At 41.8% G+C, this 20,000-nt stretch overlaps 1 protein-coding gene across 1 annotated transcript in view; it reads left to right on the top strand.

Annotated features, from left to right (window-relative positions):
* Positions 1-2,755: 2,755 nt before the first annotated feature.
* Positions 2,756-20,000, top strand: part of LOC116060458 (RNA polymerase II elongation factor ELL2-like) — a 33,024-nt gene continuing 15,779 nt past the window's right edge. Inside the window, exons 1-2 of the mRNA XM_035999324.1 lie at positions 2,756-2,957; positions 3,518-3,565. Of these exons, the coding sequence (XP_035855217.1) occupies positions 2,820-2,957; positions 3,518-3,565 (186 nt within the window). The 5' untranslated portion in view covers positions 2,756-2,819. The remainder of the gene's footprint in view (positions 2,958-3,517; positions 3,566-20,000) is intronic.

Raw genomic sequence — 20,000 nt, 5'->3', positions numbered from 1 at the left:
TGCATGACGTTAAGATTCAGCACCACCTGTTCTCTGTTGACCTCCAGTAACCCCACCCCCTCCTGTTATGTACTTTCATTCGAGTAGCTTAGCAATTTAACTAAATAGGCTTACATGTCAGACTCATCTGCTTTGCCAACCTACACCATCACTTGTGTGCTTTCTCACAGTTGTGCAAATACTTAAGTTGCTTAGATTTGCCATTATTCAGCTTGGCCATGTTTGCTGGGCTGTGAGACACATAAATTCAACACGTGGATTTTGTTAACAGATAACCGGTCTACCCAGCAGTGGATTCAGTTTCAGTTTTAGGTGATCTTGGTTTTGTTGGTTTACTGTTGGGCCTCAACCAACAAGAGAAATGAAAGTAGGACAGACTGTCAATAATGACAATAATTAAACCCCTCCTCAGGATAAGCATCTTTGGTGTCAAGGATTATTTGCAAACTGACCCACATTGTGATTTTCGCTTGGTTTTTCTTTTCCTATTCTATTTTTTTTTTTTAGCTCCTCACAGGGTTCACCACACAATTTCAAATTTGACAAAACAATTTAAAAACAATAGATATTAGCAGCAACCAGTCTACTTAAATATTTACATTATTCAAATTCGATTCAATTATTTAGCTAAATATTGAACATGGCTGCTCCCATAAGCCCACAGTAAAATCAGTGCCATTAAATAGACAATTCATTCATTGCTTCTTGACTATTAGCGTCAGGGTGCTAGGACATTTATCATCAAGTTTGTACAACAATCTGCATTCAGAATGTACAATGAACTTTGACCTTTTACATTTGGTGATCACTGTTATAACTCAATGAGACTTCTAAAACCCCTTTCACACCAAGGGTTGAACCAGGGTTAACTTTGTGTTTGAAAGGCTAAACTTGCGTTGACAGACTCAGCTTTGCAACCCAGTTCAAGAGGTGGGTCGGACGCGGGTCGATTTAAATGTGAATGGCATACAACCAGGGTCACTAACAACCAGTTTTATAACCATATTTATTATATAATTAGTTGGAAATGGGAGTGCCCAGTCGTCACAGGTCGCCGCACACTTGTAATGTCAATATTTATCTTCCCTTTAGCTTTGTTTTGGTCTCCGCTAAGAAAAACACCTGCTGGCTCTTTAGCAGCTAAATGGTTCACTATGTTCATCTAGCCATCTAGCCATTTAACTTTGTCTGCCTGCCATTGGGTGCTAGGCAGGTATAGCGTAAAGTGGGCTTTAAGTGCTTTTTTATTTATTGGAAACAGCTGCCTGCTGCTGCTGGAAATGAGGTTAATGAGATGGGTGATATAAACAAAAACCAAAACAAGAGTTGAATGGTGCTAAAATGCTACATAGAGCTCAGAAGAACTGCAGAATTGGGTCTGTTATCAGCCCTTTCACATAGACCAGTCATTTGACCAATTGTAAAAAAAAAAAAAAAAATGGTGCAGCTTTAACATGAAAGAAGTCAGACATAATTCCTATAGGGCCCTATCTTGCACCCAGCGCAGCGCAAAGCCCAATGCAAGTGTCTTTGCTAGTTTAAGACCGACACAGTTGTCAATTTCCCGTCCAGCACCTGCATTGTTTAAATAGCAAATGCACCTGCTGCCATCTTTGCGCCCATGGGCGTGCTGGTCTTACAGGGAGGTGTGTTCAGGTGAATTCTTGGCGTATTGCTATCTTGAGGCAGTGGGAAGTAGTCGCGCCATTGACCAACAAAAACCTGGTCTAAAGTCAATAGCGCATCATTTCATTGTTATTTTAACAACAAATTAGTAAAATGCTCATAGGCTTATGCACAGGGCATGCACACTATGCTTGGTACACACACACACAGGGAAGCGCAGCAGCACACACACATACAAAAGATTACAAATAAAAATATTACGGTGCAAATCCGCCATCATAATAGCAATGCGCCAAGGTACAAACACGCCTGGCTTTTAAAGGGAATGGGAGATGACACTCTGATTGGTTTATTGCATGTTACGCCCAAAACACACCTGTGCCATGCGCCCGGCGCACTGACCCTTTTTTCCGCCGTCAAACTAGCAAAAGTGGATTTGGACACGCCCTAAATGCACCTGCGCCATGCGCTTCACGCCGTGCGCTTAGATCATTAAAATAGGGCCCATAAAATAATCCTACATATGATTTATTTTAGGACTAGTCTCGAATTGCCAGACCTTCCTTCACAGCCCTGTGGAGGAGGGTCTGGCTAGTCCACACAGCATGATGGGAGCAAAACGTGCTCTAGTTTATTGACATTTCTTCGCCAGACGGAGCAACTGTGCTTCTGCAAAATTACCTCAGGAAAGAACTTGTTTTGGTGGAACATGTGTACTTTCAAAGGTTGTTTTAGTCATGCAACAGAAAACTCAGATTGGATAGATAGTATAGCAGTCTGGCTTTACCCTGCAGAGATCTGAGGAGCAGTTAACTATAGTCCTTATAAATCGACCGGAGTTTAAAATGCCAACACAAAGAAAGCGGAAGGTAAAGGACATCTGGCCGAAATGAGGGACATCCTGCGGAATTTCCTGTGGCACCTATATCCCCTATATTGTTATTTATATATATTTTATAAAGTAAGAACGAATATTCTAGACATTGTAGGTTATTATGCTAATAAGACTAGACCTACACCTCATGTAGAAATACAGTGTACAGTCTCTGGTGTGCACGGTGCGTAGACTGTGACTAGTCTATGGCACTGTGCTGTTGTCGCCGTGGCTCCGCCCACACCGTGACGTAGCAGGGAGAGTGTTGAGCAGAGAGAGGAAAGCAGCTTTAATTGCAGGGCAGAGAGAAAAGCCAGCGATGGCTTCGCTCAGGCAGGAGCACCAGTACGGGCTCTCATGTGAAAAAAATAACAAAAACAGCCCGAACAGGACGCTGTACCATGTCAAGCTCACGGACACGGCTATCAGGGCGCTGGAGGCTTACCAAAACCTCAAGGTACCTTTTCCTCGCTGTTTGTGTGTGTGCGCGTGTGTGTGTGTTTGGAGATGAATTCAGTGTTGTTAAAGTTGTCGGCTGAGCTTTTCACTGTTGCATTTTGGTAAATTACTTTTTTGAGCGTATTTATTTTTTTATTTTTTTATAAATAGCGTCTTTTGTAGTAGGCTATAGTCTAAATCAATAAATGAGAGTCGCTCAAACTAGTTAACAGTCACCTCTGAATCGCTGAGTAGCATATAGGACTGAAGCCTGTGATTGTCGGGAAAGAGGAGCCCGTCAGCTGTTTGCTGGGAAACCTTCCTTGTGCTTCAAAGTAAAGCCGAAAGCCCGCAGTCTGCCAAGTTATCTAATTGACAACTAGGATAGGCTCATAATTAGCTCCAGTGGAGACCATTAACAGCACACAGGCATTATTGGTTGTGTAACTTTATTAATTTAGGCTACACGTAAACACATTAGAGCATCATTTGCATGTTTACTGGACTTATTTAGATTATAGAGCTCTCTGAATACGTGCAACTTTGTCACATTAATTCTCTGTCTTTCTCTCACCACAGGGATCTTTACCAACTGAACCATCAATTTGTTTCAAAGGAAACCAAGGGGTAAGTTTGTTAATATTTTTACAAGTTGAGCTCATTGTGCACAGTAGCCTACGTGTAATATTGTTAAAGCCAATCTAGCAATGAAATAGAAGATCACTTTTTAAACCAAGTGTTATTTATCTGCATACACCAAGGTTCAGCTCAGCTGTTTAAACGGATGGTTTTGTTACGAAGGCAACATGGCTATCACCGTGACATTATTTTAAAACAACAACGTAGACCAAATCAATCTTAAATTCTACAACCTCAAACAAGCTTTTGTTTCTCAAACATTGCTGTTGACTCACACTACCCACCAAACTGCAGCAGTGGGAGTGCTCTGATGGGAGCTTATAGCTGGATGTCTCCAGCAGATAGGAAGCATGCAGGTTACTGGTTCAGGCTGGTAACTGTGGAGAGGCTTTTTGTTAGGTCAGTGAGCTACGCTGGGAAAAGGACTAGAGGGAGGGAGGGAGAAGTGTGCTCAGTCTGCAGTAGAGAGAGGAGTTATCATAATTCAAATGATGAGCCTTCAGTTACAGATATTAACTTTCTGTGCCTTGTTCTCATTTGAGGAAATACACTTTGATATATGTCTGAGTGTGTATTTGATATGTAATACCCTTAGAGATGTTCAGATTCTGGTATCTGTATTGGCTCTGATACTGCCTAAAATGCTGGTATCGGGAAGTACGGAGTTTATGCACCAATCCGATACCATGTAATAAAGAAAATCTACGTTAAAGTAGTTTATTTATGTTCTTTTTCCGTTATAACTGACTGTCAAACTGGATAATAAAAGAAAGTTCTGGGGCGTTCATTGTTTGAGTTTGTTCATGTTTCACAAAGAGTTTAACCTGAGCCAGACTGACAAAAAAGATAGAAATAATATCACATCCATACAGGGATAGTAGAATACAGTTGTTAAAACATAATAAAATATATGACACACTGGTATCGGATCGGTACTCGGTATCGGCCGATAAGCAAGTTCAGGTATCAGAATCGGTATCGGGAAGCAAAAATTGGTATCGGGCCATCTCTAAATACACTTAGACACTCGGACATCAGTGATACTCTTGTGCTCTTGAAACGGAATCATAATCTGCTGCATGTAGCCTGAACTATGTGTGTTTTGACTAAAGTCAGGAGCAGCTGGGTCCTTGGGGAATACTTTACTTTTCAGTCAATTCTATGTGCATGGGCTGGAAAGAGTTGGGGGGGAAGGGGGGTTAACAGACTGGATTTTAAACCTGTTAGTGTAAGTGTGTGCATGATGTTGGAGTGTGTGTTGCTCCTGCTTAATTTGAGGTAGTGAGGTACATTTTAAAAGTTAGTTTTACCTGAAAGAGTGTTGCACAGTAAGGTTTATTCTTTAATCTTTATTCATTTTACTTCCTGTCCATCATCTCTTTTATTACGATCAGGTGGGGGCTTTTAATTTACCCAGTTAGTTTGGGTAAAGTCCCTAAACTGGCTGCTGCACAAACTGTCACGATACCACCAGACTGTCTGCCCGAGAGGCAGTTCTCTGATCTGGGTCAAGTGTTAAAGGGTCAGTTGGTCAGCTGCTTTTCTTTTTCTGGCTTTGTAGATCCCAACTGCAAAGGCCTTGACAGTAATATGTGTGGCTTTAACACTAGAACGGCCATGACGGTCATTTTGACCGTTTTGAAATGTATATGTGTAATAACTTTGCTGAAAAAAAAAAATACAATCCTGCTGCTGCCTGACTTTTCCTAAAAGAGTCTGTATTTTAATTTAAAATTGTTTTTATATACATTACACAAAAGGCAAAGAAAATACAATCACTTTTACCTATTTCGGCCATACACGGTCATATTGACCGCTCGGATTTTCGCGGTATTGCTTTTAATTTTTCGCGCGGTTGAAGATGCATCTTGGTTGCTTAGTAACTACCATAGTCTCTGTCAGAGAAACGTGACTAGCGGTCTCAAGTAACAAGTGTGGGCATCACCGATGGGCGGAAGGCAAAGCCAGAGTCGGTAACGTAGGCTACTACAGCGTGGATGGACTCTGTTCTGAATCAGAAGGCAAACACCGGGCGCTCGCTCTGTGAAAGGCGCGGTACACGTAGATGGCCGGTGGCTGTTTACATGTTCATATAACTTTATACATTCTCGAACTGGCTGGAATCATTGCACACATCCTCTCCAAGGAGTGCACCAACAGTAAAATTGTCCGGGGGAGGTTCATGCAGTAACCAGCAGAGGAGCTGAGAGTGGAGTTTATGGAGGAAAAAAGGGCAGCGGCGCACGGTCCAAGCAGCGCTGCGCACCGCAGCAGAGGCCAAAACGGAGGCAGTGCCAGGTTAGGTTATAGCTAAATGTTCAAATAAGATACTTAGAATTGTTATTTGGCTGTTATGAGTTAAGTTGAATGAATTTCCACACCATATTTTTCGGGATATGAATGTATGAAATAATTACGGTTTACTATGCCATGATGTGAATAATTGAAACACCTATTACTACTCAAATGTATAATTAAACTCGTAAAATGTACATTTCGCTGTTATTACGTTTTTCTAAAGATATCCTAACACAATACATAATACAATATCGCAATTAGGTATTTATCATGAGAGATTATAGAGTTTGGAATCTGGCGGTCAAAATGACCGCTCACGGCAGTTCTAGTAGTTATGGAATTCCGGCACTTCTAGTGTTAAATTAGAAGAAAAGCTGCTAATCAAATTCACAGCTTCACGGCTCACACACTAAGCTGTGGGACAGAGTATGTGCTGAGAAGTAGCTGGCCAAAAAACTTGGCTTGAGATTGGATTCAGTCCCATTTTATCTGAGAAACTAATGTACTTATAAAATAAAGTGTTTTTAAATAGACACACTTCAATTTAGTTCACTTAAGATATTTAGTTTACTGGCTTTGTCCTGCACCTCACGCAGGGGTGGAATGTCACCTGTTAGAATAAAAGACATTAAACCGATTACATTGATTATATGGTAGTTTTTCTGAGATCAAATGTAGCACCGTGCTGTATTAAATACTGTATCGAAACATGTTTGAAGACCGCAATCAAGGCCTGAGCCTGTATTCAAGGTTTTACACCATGACAGTCCCTTCTTTGCACCACCGCTGTGATGGCAGAGGGATTGCAGGGAATTTCACACCACTCCCTGTATGTGGCACTGAGAGCTAACGTTATTAGCCAAATGAATGTTTAGAGGTAATTACAGGAGCCATAATGTTCGTGATTACAGTGTGAGGCATCAGGACTTCAGTTTGCATTAGCTTTCCCTGTCTGTCTGACTCAGACATTCATGAATGTGTGTTTTTTTTGTATGTGCGAGTGTGTGTAGCACTGGCACACATTTGCTGCAGTAATAGCTAGGCAGATGTAATGAACTCTGCCCTGCTAATTTTCCTCTCCAATTCCCAGGTTGGAGTCCCACTTTTTCTCAGTGTGTTTGTAATGAAAGAGAGAGAGCACCGCAAGTGGTGTGTCTGTGTGTGAGTGACAAGCATACTGCGCATGTATGCATGCATTTTAATGCGTTAAAGGCTTGCATTTGTTTGCTGTGAGGTGGGTGTGGCTGTTTTTTATGTGTGTGTGTTTATGCTGTGCCCTGTGTGGCCTAAATGCATGATTTATTCAGGTCCTTTTTCCTGTCCTGCCCCCTCTGCCCATTGTGCAGCAGTCTTTAGCCTGGCAGGACCAGAGTGGATCCCCTGAGCACCCTCGTGCGTGTGCGTGTGTGTGTGTGTGTGTGTGTGTGTGTGTGTGTGTTTGGTTTGTCTGTGTGAATGGGGGCATTTTTGGCACTTGCTTTTCTATGAGTATCTGTGTATTGAGTGTAGTTTTTTTTGTCTGTGTGTTTACGCTGCCTATGCTGAGATCCCCAGAGTCCCCCTCTGATTGTGTGTTGTCTCCTCTGATTTGAATAACAATGAGCGGGGGAATGCAGGCTATGTGTTGCCGCACTCTTTGGATCACCCAAAATGAATCGAGTACAGTCAGCCCAGATGTGTTGTGGCCTACCCTCAGGGTTTGTTTGTGCCCACCATGATAGAAACGTCCCTGCTGTGGATCTAATGGAGTGGAGACTAAAATGAAGAACACTGCAAACATCTTCCATCATAAACATTTAGTTATTTACCCACGACCAAAGTTTAGACTTGAAGTCTAGACTTCAATCTGAAATCTGTGGGGGGGATTTTTAACATGGGAAACACTAATGTTACTTCCATTGCAGTACAAGCTGAATTATCAGTGACATAGGCATAGGAACTGGCCAATTATTTACAATATAAAACACTGTAAAATGCACCCTTAAGTGCACACCCTCAAATTTAAAAAGTACTTAACACGTTGATAAAATGTATGGCAATTTAGAACGTAAGTATAATTTCACATTGCAAAAGATCTTCCACTGCATTTCAGTCATTTCTTCAGTATACTCCTTATGTTGTGTCTTATGAATGTGTGTTTTCTCTTAGATCACGTTAATCGGTGTGTGTGCCCACAAAGGGGGGAATTGTTGAGGGTTTATGATGTTTTAAACACTGGGGGTTATAGTTAGCTACTTTCTCTAAAAATCTCTTGTGCACTGACCGGATTACGTTTATATTTAGCATGTGTGCATGACGAAGACCAGCAGAAAAGCGTCCCTCTGAGAACCAGCAGCTCTAGAAAAATGTGCTCTCTGTCCAATTAAGCAGCTTGGAGATATGAAGTAAATCTTGGCTCCTTGAGGAACGTGTCCCGTCTAATTCCCTCATGTAAAAATCCACACCGTGAGCTAATGAGGCATAAAAGGGCACACACACACACACACACACACACACACACACACACACACACACACACATACACATACACATATGTGTGTCATGGCCCTGCATGTGTGGACACATAGCATTCTGCTGTAGGGATGATCCGATACTGATATGGGATATCTGGCCCGTACTGACTCAAATAGCTGGATAGGGTATCGGTGACAATAGGGCCCATCTATTCAATTCTATGTTTATATACTATATACATTACATACTGGAATTTAACTCCTATTTAAGTTATGATCAATTTGTTGCTGCATACTAAAGGTTTGCATTATAATTGTAAATCCAGTAATTTTGAAGCTCTTTTACCAAGTTGCCGGTGCATGACTTATTGCTACTCGAGTCCTCACTAAGACCAAGAAAGTGGATCACATCACTCCAGTTCTGAAGTCTCTACATTGGCTTCCAGTGCCTCAAAGAATTGGTTTCAAAATACTTTTGCTTGTTTATAAATCACTAAACGGTTTAGGGCCAAAATACATTTCTGATCTGCTAGTACACTATGACCCACCCAGACCTCTCAGGTCGTCTGGGACAGGTCTGCTTGTTGTCCCCAGAGTCAGAACTAAACAGGGAGAAGCAGTGTGTAGTTGTTATGCTCCACATATCTGGAACAAACTCCCAAAACTGCAGGTCTACTGCAACTCTCAGTTCTTTTAAATCAAGGCTGAAGACCTTTCTTTTTGATGTTGCCTTTCTTTAAATAATTGTTCATTTCTTATACTGCACTGTAACTTTTATTCTCGTATTTTATCTGTTTTAAAAAAAATTGTAAGCGTTTTTAACTGCTGATGTTGCCTTTCTTTAAATAATTGTTAATTTATAAGTCCTCTGGGAGGCCCGAGTTGGACTCGGTTAACTTGTTAAGTCCTTTGGAAGGCCCAATTTGGAACTGGTTAAGTCCTCTGGAGGCCAGGTTTGGAACCTGAGTTGCAACAGAAAAAGAGTTGAGGTATAAGTCCTCTGGGAGGCACAAGTTGGACTCGGTTAACTTGTTCTTATACTGCACTGTAAATTTTATTCTCGTATTTTATCTGTTTTTAATTTTTTTAGCGTTTTTAACTGCTCTTTAATGTTTAATGTAAAGCACTTTAAATTGCCCTGTTGCTGAAACATGCTATACAAATAAAGCTGCCTTGCCTTGCGTTATCATTTATAATTTATATCCATGTATTTATTTGTTACATTTTGTTTAACAAAGTTCAATAAGCAATGATCAAGCCTGATGTTGCCTTACACAGTCTATCTCCTTTGCGTTCCACTTCCGGGATTGCTCCGGTGCTGCAGGAAATTCCGCTGGATGCATGTATTTTCCGCTTCCTTCCGCTTTCTTTGTGTTGGAATTTTAAATTTGGTGGATTTATGAGGACTATTGTTGACTGCTCCTCAGATCTCTGCATGGTAATTTGAGACAGCTAGCTAGACTATCTGTCCAATCTGAGTTTTCTCTCGCATGACTATTTTGCAGCGGCTCTGTGCGGAGTTTAGCACCGCCCATGACGATTCTGATTGGTTTAAAGAAATGCCATTAAACCAGAGCATGTTTTCCTTCCATCCCCGAATGCTATGTGGAGTAGCCAGACCCTCCTTCAGCGCGCTTTGGAGGGGGGACTACCTTACACATGAACGAATCAGCCCAGTCACTTCCACAAAGTGAGGCATACAGCTTAATAATTAAACACTGGTATTGGTATTGGTATCGGGACTTTTTTAGTCCCGATACCAATACCGACACCTAGCTTGAGAGAAGGAGGGGGCTTTTGTCAGACACAATGACCCACAATTTGTTGAAGTTGACAGTTTGGCCCTCAGGCACCTGCCAGAGACGTATCGTTCTTGGCATTGGAGGGGAAACCTTGGGGGATGCTTGTGGCACAGCGCCCTTCCTATCCTCCCTCCTCCTCCTTAATGCTCAACTTCCTCTCCCCCAAATACTGGAGCTTGCAGCTCTGGCAGCAGCTCTATCCCTCTGTGAAATTGCAAATGAAAAGGAATGGAAGGCGATTACAGGCTAGGGCTTGACTACATGCACTGTCTCCCACTCAAGGCAGCCACATTAATCACCCAGTGCCAGCATGTGTAACTCAGCTAGAGAGAAGACACTGCGTAGCTCCAAGCATTGACTGGTTTACTGTGGGATCATAAACACACACTAAAACATGCAAAATCTCTAGTTTCTCTCTTTGTACATCCTTCTCTGCTGCCCCCCGTCCCTTCTTGCTCCACTCGGACGGAGACACAGACACACATTGTGTTTTGTATCGCTGTCCTCCATTGTGGAGGGGGCTCTTCTTAAATGGCATGTGTCAACTTGTGGCCCTGGGAATGATTCGTCTCTTTTGTTTGTGATGAGATGATGAGAAGTAGTGTTTAGTGAGGATGAGGCTGGTGTCTGGCTAGCTGTCTGAGCTTTTGGTGTGTTTGTGTTTGTCTGTCTTTGTGTCTCTAAGCCAGTGGCGGAGATGTTTGGCTGATAGCTAGACTTTGGCCTTTCTCCCTCCTCAGTCCTTGAGTGGCAGTAATGCTGATTACATCCTGGTGAGAGGAGCTGAGCCTCTTTTTGCTCACGCTGGATTAACGCAGAAACACACACACACACACACACACACACACACACACACACACACACACATACACAGAGTTTGCATTAGCACCAGGCCCGGAGTGACTTGCCTCCTGCTGATAAGAGACAGCGGTGGTGGCGACAGGTTTCACTCCCTCCTTCTCCTGCGGCACCTCCTCCCTCTCCTCCTATCAACCAGAAAGGGGAAGCAGTGCCATGGCATCCCACTCTGGAGCCGAGGAGGCCAGAACAAAAGACAGCCTGTTTTCAGAAGGCCATTACTCAGGCTGCAGAGGATGTGGAAACAATAGCCTGCATGAGATCTACACCCAGACCCCACATTCAACCAAAAGCTAGCAGGAAACATAAGCCCTGTGCACCGACAGCAGACTTCTCAGTTTTTTTTTCAATCGACTTTATAGTTTGATAAAGACAGGAAAATGAGCCTCTCCCGTCCTGCGCCTTCAACATGTGGAGACATTTATGACAATCAAGAGAGAACTGTGGCTCATTAAGATACTGACGCCACATATACAGACAGTCTTTACTTTTATTGTGTCAACTGCTCATCAGCAGGGCAGTTTTCTGTGTTACTTGGCAAGTAAACCTAGCACAAAAAGTAAGGAAATGTGTGTTTGGTAGATTATTTCTCTGTGGTAACAATGCTTTTTGGTAATAAATCTTATACTGTTGGAAAGCCTGTTTAGTTCCCTTTCAAATGGTGCCCCATGTGTAAGGAACATGCATTTGTGGGATGAGCAGCAGCGCTGACTATGTGGGTTGCGCCCATGAAAAATTTGCCAAATCTTCTCTGCCATTGCCAAACAGGTTATTTTGCTGTTGCTATTAACACTTGTTTTGAGGCTTGTCATCATTGGAGGAAATCTCAATGCAGAGAGATATAGAGATGAGATTCTGCAACCAGTGGCAATCCCATATCTCCACAGACTGGGACCGAACTCTATTTATCAGAGACTACCTCCAGAATGTGGGAGTGGAGAGGATGGAATGGCCTGCCAGCAGCCCTGACCTCAACCCCATTGAACACTTGTGGGATCAGCTTGGGCGTGCTGTTCGTACCAGAGTGACCAACACAACCACGTTGGCTGACTTGCGACAAATGCTGGTTGAAGAATGGGATGCCATCCCACAGCAGTGTGTGACCATGCTGGTGACCAGCATGAGGAGGAGGTGCCAGGCTGTTGTGGCTGTGTATGGTTCTTCCACACGCTACTGAGGCTCATTTGTGAAATGAATAAATTGTTAAATTACCAATATGTCTTGTTTCTTCAAACTTCAATCATCCAATCGACCAAACACCAAACGAGTCAATGGCAGAATAAGCTGTTTGGCATTGGCAGAGAAGATTTGGCAAATTTTTCATGGGTGCAACCCACATACTTAGCGCTGCTCCTCATCCCACAAATGCATGTTCCTTACAAATGGGGCACCATTTGAAAGGGAACTAAACAGGCTTTCCAACGATATAAGATTTATTGCCAAAAAGCATTGTTACCACAGAGAAATAATCTACCACACACACATTTCCTTACTTTTTGTGCTAGGTTTGTCAGGTGGAAAATTCAAATATTATGCAAGTCAATGTAGTGAGTAGTCTTGTGGTTCAAGACCACATAAGTTTATAGGTTATCTTAACAGGCTGGTGTGTCCACAAAACAGTGATATAAAAATTAAAACATAAGACAAGATCAGAAGAGAAACAATAAACCAAGATATGTTTTTGTTAAGGAATAATAAATGTAAATGTGAAGGTTCTCAGTCATCCAGGTCATGGTAGTTCTCTGTGATAAGCAAAGGCAACTGGACTTGCTAGAAATTCTTGAAGATGTTGCGCCTTTCATCCAAAAGGCTTCTTCAGTTCTGAAGAGCCAGCTCCGAACTGAAGAAGCCTTTTGGATAAAAGGCAAAACATCTTCAAGGATTTCTAGCAAGTCCAGTTGCCTTTGCTTATCACAGAGAATAATGTAAATGGAATTATTTTTTACTACTACGACTACTAGTAAGATGAGCGCTCTTGTCTGCTCTCACCAATAATATGATTTGCAATACTCCAATTATGGCAACTGTCATGTAAACCGATTTAACAAGGTTTTCAAAATAAAGAAGTAACCGTAACCCAGTTATATGTTGTGCTGATATTTTCTCTAGGTTACGACACAGCCTTCATAAAACCAGGATAAACTTGGGTTATTGGGGAAGTCAGATTCAGATCAACTTAGTTATCCCACAGGGAAAGCCGTTTAGTCCAATGCTCCAGACACCATTTTGTCCACAGTAAAAACAAAAAAAGCATACATAATAACACCGAAATATAATCATAATAAAACACATTTGATCACATTGAGACAGAATGAAGTCAAATAGAAACGTGCAAAAGTGCAAGTGACCAGCTAAGAGAACTGTTATGCAGTTATACAGGCTGATGGCTTAAAGAATTAAATAGTTTCCTTCCGTGGGGACAGCTTGCTGCTTCGACTGAATTTGGAGTGAAGGGGATTGGTACTATCTCTTCAATAAAAATCCAGTTTTTGGAGGATGAGTTTGGTGTACAGGCTAGTAACTGTTTGTTGGTCAAGGGGGAAAATGTAACCACTACCTTAGTTTGTCCAAGAATTAAGATGAAAACTTACTATTTGTCATCTCAGTACCTTAAATTGTTGTTTTATATCTTAAAACAGTTTACGTTATTGTGTTGTGTACACACATGCAGGCTCCACAGTTGCAGAATTAAGTGTAAACACACAATCACAGATATCACTGTATTTTTGGTTTATGCACAGAGGTGACATTTAGAGCTGCAGGTAACGACTCACCAAACCATAAACTGCTGCTGCTGCGTTCTCTACATTAGCTGGTCGGGTGAAGAGTTTATATTTCTTCACGTGTTCCTGTTTTCCAACATGACTAATATAGCAAGATTGGGAATAAAAATAATCTAGGCCTGAGGTAATGAATGTGTGCTCGTTTATGCGTGTGAAATGGAGGGAGCATCCTGTTCAGTCAATATAGAGAGATATAGAAGCTCAGAAAAGGAATTCAAGTAAACACTGTGCACCAAAATTGCAGCCCATTTGTTTGTTTGGTTTGTATTTGCCTCGGTGGATACTGTTTAAAGTGGTGCGTGCACACAGGTGTTTACCAGCTGCGACGGCGACGCTGGTATTGTTTTCACTTTGTATGTGCGTGTGTGTCCTGGAGACACCTACTGTAGTGAGAACTACCACAGAGGCAGTTTTGAGTACTTTGCCAGGTATGCGCTTCTTTGGATCCTGATCAAAACACCTGTCATGACATAGTTGTGTCCCCTAGCAAAGCTAGAGCATACGCGTCATTTGCTATCAACTAGCTATTTGGGACTACTTCAAGCGGGCAAATCTATTTTTTCCCGCGTTGTTATTTCTTTCTCCTCGGAGCGGGACTGTGCGGCAAGCAGTACATGACCTGCTTTTATCTTCAACTTAATTTGTTGACTCCATCAGTTTTTTATTTTATGACCGCCTCCTCCCCTGCAGCAAAGTTAAAACCGCAGAAGACGAACAGGTGAAGACCTGCTCGAGTCAATCTGCAGAGTCCTGATATGCTGCACCCACTGCTGCACAGAACGCTCCCTACTATGGTTTAGTCACAGTTTATTAATTTTGAACGTCCAAACTGCACCACATTTGACACGCCATGTTTATTGGGTACCCAGCCAACACCCGCCGAGTGTGAGGCAGATCGGATGAACGGTTCTCGAGATATTCAAATGACAGCCAGCCAGACATGCAAACTCATTCACACATTCCTGCCTTTATAGTTAAATGAGGCTGAGTAGACCTCCTCAGAAGACTGTGTTATATTGATTAGCATCCCTCTCCTGTAAGCTTGGTCACACACATTTGAAACTGTGAAATTTCATTACATCACTGCATTTTGCTTGAATTTTCTTGAAATATGTGTACCACCACCAACATCTGCATATAGAATAAGCCTTTAGATAATTTTCCTTTTGCTCTAAATGCTGATGTGGCAATTCTAAAACTTAAAAGAAGTCTGGCAGACTTCAGCAAGTAAACAACTGTATTGAAGCAAAAAGTTGTGAAGCTTGTAGATGGAGAAAACAGATGGACACACCGGGATATGCAAACAGTAACACCTTTGAGGGAGAATGATGGCACAGAACAAAAATGGGAAAGGCTTGATATTTTCTGTTGATGAATGTAGAGGAGGAAATACTGAAAAGACTGAACCACCAGGATAAGACTGTCGGAGCTGCATTAATTAAAATGTGAATTAAATGCAGAATGTGAGGAGTGACAGAGGTAGGTTCAGGGATAAGACTGGCTTGTCTTGGGGTGAATATGTGAAGTTAGTAGGCCCCAGTTGCCATGGGTTGGGTTCAAGAATGTATTATTATACCTTCATCCATACTAATACGTTTTTGTTTAAAAACACATATCTTTTCCTACGTTTACGCCTCACACGTCCACACTACTCCGGTGTTTCCGAGCCCCTAAAACATTTAGAAACGCTGCCGACCCTGTTTAGAAAACTGCAGGGTTGCGTTGTTGTAAATATTTCATTATTCATGGTCAGTTGAATTCTTTTAAGTGCCTAGTCCTTTGTCAGAGCACCTCTCTGTGTTTGACTTGCCTTGTGTGCCTCTCAGGAGAATGCACCAGGCTTTAGTGCGGGCCCCAGCGGCTGGGAACGAGAGTGCTTGTTGTAGTTTGCACAGCGGGCGTCTTGAAGTCTGCCCATGGAGGTCATACGAATAGTCACAACTGGATTGATGCCATCCAGTGCTCCTGGGTGTGATGCATCGCTGGGCATTTGCATCAGCTGGAATCTTGTGATGGCATGATCCAGTGAACACAGTCCATAAAATATTCATTGTTACTGTGAAGGAAGATTGGTGGATGATTTCTTCACTGACTGAGTGGCACAGGCTTTGTATCAAAAATAGATTTTGACTTAATAAGCATAACATTTCAGTTCAAACTTATTTAAAACATTTCATTTTCACCTAGAAGTGCTTTACATCTGTAGCTCTTCCAGCCACCCTCAAATAGAGATGTGTGAACTCACAGGCTTATCCAGCTGATTCTGTTAAAAAAAACTTTGTTGTAGTTGTTACCTTTTACAGATTTGCTCCCTCCCATACTATGTTCCTGTGAAATGACAAGAGTCCACATTACTCAGCCATAGTTAAACTTCCTGCAGTCCCAACAGACTAAACTGCAAAGAGCATCTAAAGCTGGTGACACACCAGGCAAACAGCAAAGAAGTAATGGCGATGAAGGACGTTAGCTAGCTTGCTAGCTTGCTTGCTATGGGGCTCAGTCTAGCACTAGTCTATATCCACGACGTTCCACTTGCGGGTTTTGCTCCGGTGCCGCAGGAAATTCCACCGGATGCATGTTTTTTCGCCGATGTCTGTTTCCTTCCGCTTTCTTTGTGTTGGAATTTTAAACTCCGGTCGATTTATGAGGACTAGCTAAGGACTAATCTAGCTAGACTTGTTCAACCAAAACAAGTTCCATCCTGAGGCTATTTTGAGGCGGCACAGTGGCTCTGAGCAGACCTTAGCACCGCCCAAGACGATTGTGATTGGTTTAAAGATATGGCAATAAACCAGAGCACGTTTTTCTCCCATCCCGAAATGCTCTGTGGACTAGCCAGACCCTTCTCCGCTGCGCTGTGGAGGAAGGTCTGGCAATGCGAGACTAGTCTAGTACCAACCATAGTGGAGAAAGAGCAAGAGGTCTATGGTCTTTAAATTAAGTTTTAAGCTATAGGACATTATTTTATTAGTTTTTTTGTAATATGTAAATATTTTAAAAGGCATGTTTATGTTGATATAAAATACCTACACAAGTACTTATGTAATGTATCTCATTGTACGTCATTTGACAGCCCTATCGTTTATTAGATTGATCCAATGAGATGAAGATGAAGAATTGTGGATCAACTAATTGATTTATTGGCTAATCTTTTTAGCACTTGTCGGGATTCGATTATCTTAAACCTCACTTTGCACCGAACTGAAACTCTTTGTTTATGAAGCTCGGACTAACAGCTGTTTCTCTTGTTTCACAACTAATTCAAGATGTCACAATCAGAGGAGGGAGATAACCTAAACAGGTTTGTAGGTATAAAATGGGTTAGACTGACAAAGATGAGCAAGGACTTACACTGGGACATTTGTATATACATCACCATCTTTATTTGTATCCCCACATTGGTTGTTGAAATAACAAGGCTTTAAACTTTGTTACTAATGTAGTTAATGGGTATGGCTTAGTAGTCATTACGTACTTTTATCATCTTGTGAAATGTTAACAAAACTGTCTCATGGTGAGAAATAATCCCTCTGGGGAGCTCTCCAATGTGATGACAACATGTTTATGACCTTAACTCGCTAACAAACAATGAGACACCCAGCATTAGCCTACAGGCTTTAAGCGTGTATCATTGAAGGGATACCCACAGGCAAATATTACACAATCCCAAACTAGACACATTGAATCATAAGTTATGTCAAACACACTATAAGCAAGCTGGTCTGTATCTTTCAGTGCTAACATAGCTCAGCCATTTATAGCTTGTGTAAATTCCTGTGGTGAAAGCCTGCATGTATAGACATGTGCAGCGGGGGATTACCCTGCAACTTTGATGAATGGAATATTGAATAATCGTTTTTAATTGTTCAATGGTCTTAAAAAGTCAGATGGTCAGTTTACCCCCAGATGGCTCAATTTATCCACTCACTCAGATCAAAGTAGAGCCACGTAGACTTTTTTTTTTAAGTAATGTTTTCAGGCACCTTTGACATCGATGCATTCTAATTTGATAGGCGACATCCTGAAATAGATAATGTATATGCAGCAGCTCCTGTCGTTAACATGCTAACCATCAAAAAATTTAGAAACTTCATAGAAATTGATATAGTGTTAAAAAATGCACACAAGTGCATTTACCTTGTGTTGATCGCAGCATGTGAGAGGATTTCACAATTGGTTGGTGGGACTCGACAATACAGCCCACCAACACGGTGCTCTGTTCAGACTGAAGCCGCAGGTGGGAGACAGAGAGCGTCTCGGGTCTAGCGTTCGTGTGTGTGTAGGTTTGCACGCGCACATTTATTTTATTTTTTTTTACCTTTTGGGGACTGTGTGTGTGTGTGTGTGTGTGTGTGTGTTGTCAAGGAGGTATGCTTCTTTTGCAGTTTTTAGGTGTCTTTTTTTTTTTATTTATTTATTTCTATGATGTCAACACAGATTTGTTGTTCACAATGTAGCATCAGGGGAAATATAGGGTGCCTCGCCTGGACGCATGGATAGTGAGTTTACTGCATCCTTTCGGATTTTAATGCGTCAGAGACGCAGGGTGCGTACCTACAGTAGCATCATCACTGTGTGATATGTATTTTTACTGTTGAATATAACGTACTGTAAACTGTATACACAGTAAATTTGAGATGCAAGTGTCACATGCACACATACAGGTAGAGACATGGTTGGATGAGTGGGTTGGCATCATGTGGCGGTGAGGGACACAATAGGAGAAAGTAGAGGAAATCCCTCATGTTGACTTAACTTAACTCTTAAAGCTGTTTCCCACCCCAAAATAAGATGGCACAGCTGCCTTCAGCATGAAGAATGGGATTGCTGGGAAACTGCTGACATCACCACCACAGTTAGGATGCAGTGAAGAATACTTGTGTGGATCTCCTCTGCAAGGAGACCTTTCACTGTGAGATTTAACTTACTTACTATATTAAGTGTAGCTCTGTACTACCTAGAGTCTCTCTCTGTATCCATTTTTCTCTTCCTCTCACTCATGTGGCCCTTAAAACTCATGTAATGTAGTGCTGAAAATTTCCCATAGAGCTAAATGAAAGTATTTCAGAATTCTGCTTTTACAAACGTGCAATTACGTCTTTTGCAGTGGTCAAATCAGTGTAGATTCTTACTTTTTTCTGATCCTTATTTTTCTCGATCTGTTATTATGGGTCTCTGCGTGTGTTCGTGTGTGCATTTGTCTGCCCTGGAGGTTGCAGCCTTGGCTGTGATGCGCTCCACTGAGTCTGCCAGGAGATCGCATGGACGCCTCAGTGGAGCAAACTCTTAAAAACACTGTTTACCCAAGGAGATTTATTTAAAGTTACGTGTGTGTGTGTGTGTGTGTGTGTGTGTGTGTGTGTGTGTGTGTGTGTGTGTGTGTGTGTGTGTGTGCATTTACATTTACACATCTGTGTTGAGATGCAATGAAAGCAAGATCTGCAAGTGGTGAATTGCTATCAGTGTTTACCAAAGGCATATGGAATTTTCCCACAGCTCATCCATTGTAAACCAAGTGCTTGTCAAATTGTTGCACTACTTGTTCACAAGTTCTCATTATCTCCCAGATGTCTCCCCAGTGACAATGATCAGGTCATGCATGTACTTTCTTCCTTTACTCTGACCTTCGTGTCATCTGGATTCAATGCGCTTTTACCAATCTCTGAGGAGCATTTTATTGTACTGTACTCGTCTTTGATGAACAAACAATAGCATGAAAGAAATCTCTACATCTGATGGTCAGATTGTCATTAACATGTACAGAGCACATCCATGCTCCCCTAAGGTTGGGTACCGAAACCTGATGCCAATATGTCGCCGTTTCCTAAACGACTGGTATCTACCAGATTGAATGACAACACAGATTTCAGTGCCTCATTTTAAATAAATCAACAATAAACAAGCCGTTCTTTAATGTGACCGACTGTCGTTTTGTGGTCTTCATTTAGGCATCTGCACCATTTTTAAAAGTATCGTTTGAATTCTTTAATTTTCAGAAACTCTATGAGCTTTCTTCCTGTGCCATCATCAGACCAGAATATAAGATCGACAAACAGCATATCTCATAATCTACTGCATTAACAGCCATTAACTTTGTTGAGTACATTTGTGCTCCCAAGAGGATAAATCTGTTAAATTCCAATGGCAATCTTTTCTTTTTTTACAACCTATATGTGTATTGTTATCCCCACTACTGGTATGGCTCTAGAAATTGTCAGCGGCAATGGCA

The sequence above is a fragment of the Sander lucioperca genome, chromosome 3 (genome assembly GCF_008315115.2).
Source record: "Sander lucioperca isolate FBNREF2018 chromosome 3, SLUC_FBN_1.2, whole genome shotgun sequence".
Lineage (NCBI taxonomy): Eukaryota > Metazoa > Chordata > Actinopteri > Perciformes > Percidae > Sander > Sander lucioperca.
The sequence above is the reverse complement of the archived record's forward strand: the minus strand, read 5'-3'. Positions and strand labels throughout refer to the sequence as shown.